The following is a 6,943-nucleotide window of genomic DNA, read 5'->3' as shown; positions in this document are numbered from 1 at the left end:
CATTGTGATAACATTCCAATAATGCCAAAGTCCATAAAAAAAACTATACCGTGTCACGTCCTCAGGGTTATTAACCACTGTGAATAGTCAAGCTTGCAATCTTTCAAGATTTTCTGTGCCCAAGCACACATACATGCCTAGGTGTGGTGCTGTGTTCCATGCATGGGTGCCACACACACTCATACACAGTCCTGCACCCATGAGTTCACCTTTTTCTTTTTCCTTTCATGTGAGCATGTTGTATCCTTTATTCTTTTTTCTTGTGGTTGGTTGGTTGACTTTTGGTTGGTTGGCTGTGTAGTCCTGGGTGACCTTGAACTTACTATGTAGCTCAGGCTGACCTAATACACGAGGTAATCCTCCTGCCTCAGCCTCCCAAGTGCTGGGATTACAGGCATGTGCTGCCACACCTCATACTTTTTATTCTTTACTAGCTTCTTAGTTGTGACTGAATAACATGACATAGACACTACTGTCTTCACCATCTAATGTCTAATCATAGTTCTTGTGTGCACCATCACTGCCCCATCTTCATCTTTCTAAACTGAAACTGTCCTCATTAGAAACTGACTTGCATTCCCTGGCTCCCACCATTCTGTCTGTTTCTACTAACATGACTCTTCTGGACACCTTTGATGAATGGAATCACAGCATTTATTTTTCCTTTTGTGTCTGGGTTATTTCACTTAGATAGTATGATGGAATAAATGTCTGTGCCCCGTCCTGTCCCTGCGTTGAAATCCTAACCCTCTAGGTGATGGTGTTAGGAGTTGGACCCTCACAATGGGGTTAGTGCACATATATCTTTCATTCCCTTTCCCAGCGTATAGCTGCAGGAAGGTATCGTGTATGAACTAGGAAGTGGTTCCTCAGCAGGCCATGAATCTGCCTTGATTTGGACTTCCAGACTAAAGAACTGAGAAATACATGTGTATAAGCCACCTGATGCATGGGATAGCCACAGCACAAGCTACAACACACACAATGTCCTCTGGGTCCATCCATGTCATAGCATGTGTGTTAAATTTCACTTCTTTTGACTGCTGAGTAATCTTCCTACTTGCATTCAATAGCCATGACATGCTGTGGGTGTGTCATATTTATTCCTGTGGTGATGGGCACTTATTTACTTAAGACAGGATCTTACTGTGTTGATCAGGCTGGTGTCAAACTCTTAGAATTAACTGGAATAAACAAAGGAAGGCACCCAAGGTCTCAGTATCCAAGAGAGGAAACTTTAAAACTGAGAAAAATGTATCCATCTAACTGTTTTCATGCTCTGGTCATCTTCCTCCATAATTTGACTGAGCAGTGGCCACGCCCTCCCGTTTGTCCCACCCACCCTAGCCTTGGCGGTGTTCCCAGCCGCCCTGCTCACACTGCTGACATGGTTGTTCTGAAAGGAGTCCCAGCGCTACTGTCTCCTGAGTTGCTGTATGCATTGGCGCGCATGGGGCACGGAGATGAGATCGGTAAGCGAGCCAGGGGTGCAGGCTGGGAGACACCAGGCATTGTTCTCAGAAAGAGGTTAGGGCACTGTTGCGGCCACCCCGCCCTTTTGAGCAGGAAGTCCCAACCCTGCTTGCCTAGGGAACTGGGCACTGGGAACTGGGAACTGGAAACTAGGAACTGGGCAGTTCCAGTCATGAGGTCGCAGCTGCCCTTGGCCCAGGTGGAGCTATACCAGCCTGGGTGTCCTGGGCAAATGGATCAGAATTCCTTTTCCAGTCCCAGACCTACTCTCTCCCTCAAGGGCCACCCCTAGTGTCAGTGACCTAGAGTAGGGGCTGGGCCCTTGAAGCTGGGACACTGATTTTGTCCTTCCTTTCAGGTAGGGGTGTCACCCTCCCCACCTACCTCTTCCACTGGCCAAAGCTCAAGAAAGCTGTGGAGGTGGCCCATGGCCTAGAACCACTGATCCTGGAGGGAGGGTGGACTGATTGAGCCCTGGGTGGGGTATGCAACTTCCTGGTCACAGCAGGGCCTTCTGACTGCCTCTTCAGTTCTTGCAGATGCTAACTTCCCCACCTCCTCTGTCTGTCATTGTGGGCCTGTGGAGATCCGGGCAGATGGTGAGGAGAGTGGACAGTAGGGGATGGAGGTCAGGGGGCAGGTGGTTGGAGTTGTGGGTGGGCACAGTCAGTGGTCTTGGGGCCCAAATCATTCTCACTGAGGCCAAAGAGTGAAAGTTGGGGTTTTTTTGCGGGGGTGAAGGAGTCTGAGCCCAGCCCTGTTCCTCCACCAGGCCTGGGCATCCCGAAGCTCCTGGAAGCTCTGTTGAAGCTGCTACCCTTGGACAGTCCGGTGAGGGCCACTCTGCTGCTCTGTGTCTCAGTTGCCCTTTGCCAGACTTCATCAGGCCATCTGTCTTGGGCAGGGGTGTGGTGGGGGGGCACATGACCCTACTGGAGGACCCTAGCCAGGGGAGTGCTGGAGGTGCTCAGGGCTGTAAAACTCACTCCTGTACCCTAGGCTGTAGTCATGAAGCTGGTGCCTAGCGACCAGGAAAGGGGCCTGCGGACTACAGTGTGGGAAGACTATGAGTTCCTCCTGCTCCAGGCTGGCTACACGGTGAGCCTGCAGCCCTGACTATAGGAGGGGCGAACACTGTCTTCTAGAGGCTCAGGAAGTGTGAAATATGAGGAGTGTCCCAAGCTGTCCTCAGATGACCTTCACCCCTAGCTATGTGAGCACCCAGGATCACCAGCCGTCCTCATTAGCAGAGAGAGAAGAGATATTCCTAGGCTATATGGCTGATTCCCCTAAACCTCTAAGCTCCCCACTTACCTCCTAGGATCTTGGCCTGTCTGCCTAAGGGTCGGTCTGTCCCCATGGAGCCAAGTGGCAAGGGCTGCCTGGCCACCTCTTCTGACCTCCCTTGGGTTCCAGGTCTTCCTCTCTCCCACTCCATCCTGGCTATGGTCTGGGTGTCATACAGCTCTCACTCTTGTCTGGTAGGAAATTTGTTAATTCTCCTGGGGAACTCCTTCACTCATTCTTAAGTCTTGGGGAGGACCTACCTGAAGGGAACAGATCAGGAACCCCCATTCTGGCCAGGGAACCCATTGGGCCAGTTTGGAGGATGTCTTGGTTACGTTTCTCTTGTTGCTGGGACAAAATACCCGACATCCAAAATGAAGGAAGAAAGATTTGTTTAGCTGTTTGTGGAGGTTTCGATCCATAATCATATGGTTCCTAGGCAAATTCACATAGCATGAGGGTAATACTTCAAGGTAGCAGTCAGGAAAAGCAGCCAGAACAAAAGGAGGGGAACAAGCCTCTTTTCCCTTCTATCATAAGTAGGCTACCCCCCACTAGGGCGCTTGTAGTACTCACACCACTTCTGTGCCCTCCTCTTTGCACAGACTGAAGATATTTACAAAGAACACTGACTGCCTGCTGAGTCTCTTAGTCAAACTTTAAACTTCTCAAGTTGGCATGACGGGGCAGAAGAACTGGGCATTTGGCAAGTTGGCTAAGTAGTTCCAGGCCAGGAGACACCAAGCATAGCACCCTGTCCAGCACAGACTGCAGATGGGATTTGAGAGACTCCAGTCTGCACTGCGCAGTCCTTGGAGTTATAGGCTGATGGCCCTCAGGAGCCCCACACTAAGAGAACCAGAGGAGTGGAGCCCAGAGAGCCTGGTGCCTTTGCATCCTCAGTGACTCAGAGCTGGCCTAGGAAAGTCTCTGGGCAGAGTCCTTCCAACCATTCCATTTTGTCTTCTAGAGCACCCTGGCAAAGATAGAGAGATTTCAGTTTTATGAACGAGCCAAAAAGGCTTTTGCTGTTGTTGCAACCGGGTGAGTGCCAGTCTGCTGGCTCAGGCATGCTCCCATTTCAAACCTTTGGAAAGGCCTCTTTCTCACTCTCTCTGCCCAAGTTTCTGTCTCCTTGAGGCTCAGTGAGGAGAAGGAATCTGAGCAGACAGGGTCCCTGTTTGCTTTGCCCAAGGTAGCTGTTCTCTAGATCTCTGTCTTGCAGGTGGGATGGAAGCAAGTGGAATCTGTTGTGTTCCCAAGAGATCACCATGGCCCTCTGCTCTGCTTCTTCTTCAGGGAGCCAGAACTCTATGGAAGCATCATCCTCAGAAAGGGGACAATTGCCCTTGGCTCCCAGTTCGAGCCCTGGTGCAGACTACTCTGAGGGGAAAGGAATGGACAGTGCCACAGGCCTACCCAGCACCAAGACCTGGGCCTCATGCAGGTCTCAAGGGGCAAGTGGGTTTTGAGGGACCTTGCCAACTGAGACTGTGATCCCCTGATTTTTCAAATGATGAAAAAACACAATAAAAAACAATAAATCTTCAATCTAGAGTCTGTTCTCCCTTCCAGGTTTGTTTGGCCAGGTTTGTCAGGGAGGCTACTGGCTCCTCAGAGAATGACCACCACTCACCCCAGGTGGGAAATGTTCAAGTGGGAAATGTTCAGGTGGGAAATCCTTGTGGGAAATGAGGCCTGGGGCTGAGCAGAATGCACAGCAAGGAAGCCAGAGTGGGGCACAGTGGCTGCCTGGCAGCTCAAGGAGAATGTGCACTTTCAGAATCAGACACAAGGTGATGCCTGATCAGGGCTACTCCCTCTACCTCAAGTAGGAGAATACCAGTGAGAGCTGGAAAAATTGCAGGAATGGAGGAGCATACATCTGGTGCCAGGGAGGATGGTGTCAGGAACTCTGGTATAGGCCTAGAGAGGCCAGGGTATGGGCTGGGCCTATGTTCAGTAAGTGGCACACCCACTCCATATGCCCAAGCAGCTACCTGCTTTGTGCCTGGAGATAAAACCAGATGGAACCTGCCTGCTTTCTATGTGAAACCATGGTTGTCCTGGGAAGTAAAGGACATGCAATCATGTAGCAGTCAGTGCTGAGAGAGAGGCAGCAAGATACAGTGGTGGCCTGAAGGGGGTTGGTTCATAGAGGGTTAGTGATGATTTACCCTTGCATTGTCCAGAAGAGTGGTCCTCCCCCTAGGCTACTTGTGGCAAATCTATGGCATGCATGCCAGAGCGGACACACAGAGCCCTCTCTGTTGGCATGATAGCCAAGTCATTCCAGCAGCCAAGCATTGGACATAGTTGTTTTTTCCTAACTAAAAGCTCTGTATTCAGGTTTAATTAATTGCAGTGTTGAGACTTTGAAAGTGGGTTTGAGATTGCAGTTTGGGCACCTGGTCTCTAAGAGATTCGCCATTACTGCCCTAGGCCCTCTCCCTCCATCCACCACCTCCTTCAGCCATATGGATGCAGGAAGAAGATGGGGAAGATAGACAGTGGGAGCTGGTTTTTCTGGGGATCCTTTTAGGGCCTAGGGGGGTAGATCACAGGCACTCAGGCCTGCACTCCAGGATTAGAAGAAGTAGTGGGGCAGGAAAGCCTACTGGGCAGAGATTGGGGGCCAAGTGTGGGGAAGGGACCATGCCTAAGCCTGGCCAGAGACCTTGGTGACCATCCTGTCTGTTCCCTTGTCATGGCTCCTGTACACCAGTTGCTAGGCACTGTTGCCTAGCAACAGCCAGAAAGTAAAGTGATGCATTCAGTCACCACTGCCCAAATGGCTGGTTACCCAACCGATATGAGAGGCATGTGCGCATGAGAGACTGCAATGAAAATTTAAGCAAGGAGGAAATTTGAAGGCCATTGCCTGCAGAACCCTCCCTACTTCCATGAGGGGCATGAAGAGAAGCCAGGCCTGTTTTTGATTGAGAGACTTCCGCTTGAGCTGTTGTCTCCAGGTCTCGGGTTGCAAGGCTGAGTTAGTTTGTGCATTTCCCTGTCTCAGTGGACAGTTGTGAGCATGTGGTAGCAGTCTCCTGAGTCCAAGGTTCCCAATGACTCTCCTGGACACATTCCGCTCTTCAGGAGGTGGATGAAATGCTCATAGGACTGGCTTAGACAAGTTTAGAGAGGTGTGCTACAAACTCTACCTTGGCCAATGCCCATCTTTGAACCTAGCAGATGCCAGACTCAAAGCCTCAAATCTACAAGTCTTCTGGCTGCCTGGAACCTAGGGAGGGTGGGTTAACATGGGCAGCCTAAATCTCCAGCCTAGTTCTAATTTTCTCAGGGGCAGTGAACGCTAGTTGCTGACTACCTCTGTGTGAGCTGCTTTGGTAGTGGCCACCTGGCCATTTCTGACCAATTATAATGTGACTTGGGAAGGGAGAGCTTTGAGCTTTATGTGCCCTAGGAACTCAGGGCCTCCTGCCACCTGGACAGGATTCTGTAGCCTCTGATCACGGTCCTCTGCTCTTGATTGTGAGCTGCCCACCCCCTGCTCCAGTTCTTATCGGGATGACAAGCGAGGCACACTGAAGTGAAGCTGGACCTGCTCTGCCCTTATCAGGGGAGGAACTTGAAGGTCACTGTTCTGGCCTTGGTGAGCTCATCCATAATGGGAGATGGACTCATCAATAAGGTGTGAACCTGGCTCCTGCTTTGTAGGGTTTGGAGGTAGGGGTACCTGTACATGAGCCATTTGTGTCCTTGGGAGAGTAGGGATATCCTGGGGGACACAGTGAGTTGTAGGGATGCAGGGTCACCTGGATAAACACACAGCAGCTGCATGCCATCAGGATCAAGCATCAGCAGCCTCTCTCAGGTGCTGTCTTGGCCATGGGAGCTGGTGAACTTGTGTGATTCAAGCCAGAGAGTTTGGCCCTGGGTACTTCTACCTCATTGCTGGGCATGGTTGCCAGGTACCCCTCTAGGTACATAGTGTGTTAGATAAATCAGGTGGCCTGTGCCTGTGTTCAGGCACTGGGTCTGCTGAGGGAGGCCATGTAGGAGGACCATATCCCAGACTGCTGGATGACTGCCCACAAAATCAGGATAAAGTGTTTGTGTACTGGGCCTCTGTCTGGCCCCCTCATTAGAGCCTGTGTGCCTGTTCCTGTCCATCTAAGCATGTATAGATACACACCTATATGCCTACGTGCCTGTCCAC

The 6,943-nt window shown here is 50.9% G+C and overlaps 1 protein-coding gene across 3 annotated transcripts; it reads left to right on the top strand.

The window, feature by feature from the left end:
- Positions 1 to 114: 114 nt before the first annotated feature.
- Fuom (fucose mutarotase) lies at positions 115 to 4,311 on the top strand. 3 transcript variants are annotated; one of them, XM_003479588.5, is made up of 6 exons: positions 1,318 to 1,472; positions 2,004 to 2,072; positions 2,246 to 2,304; positions 2,473 to 2,571; positions 3,731 to 3,804; positions 4,060 to 4,311. In XM_003479588.5, the coding sequence occupies exons 1-6, from the start codon at positions 1,388 to 1,390 to the stop codon at positions 4,145 to 4,147; spliced, it is 474 nt and encodes a 157-aa protein (XP_003479636.2). In that variant the 5' UTR covers positions 1,318 to 1,387; the 3' UTR covers positions 4,148 to 4,311. The 3 variants fall into 3 exon arrangements, with proteins under 3 accessions (XP_063101097.1, XP_012999111.2, XP_003479636.2); XM_063245027.1 differs by lacking the exon at positions 4,060 to 4,311 and having other exon boundaries at positions 115 to 1,472; positions 3,731 to 3,808; XM_013143657.3 differs by lacking the exon at positions 2,004 to 2,072 and having other exon boundaries at positions 1,317 to 1,472.
- Positions 4,312 to 6,943: the final 2,632 nt, after the last annotated feature.

Source organism: Cavia porcellus, unplaced genomic scaffold, assembly GCF_034190915.1.
Source record: "Cavia porcellus strain 051 isolate PalLab524CR breed Dunkin Hartley unplaced genomic scaffold, mCavPor4.1 scaffold_2, whole genome shotgun sequence".
Taxonomy (NCBI): domain Eukaryota; kingdom Metazoa; phylum Chordata; class Mammalia; order Rodentia; family Caviidae; genus Cavia; species Cavia porcellus.
This window is presented reverse-complemented; position numbering and strand designations above follow the sequence as displayed.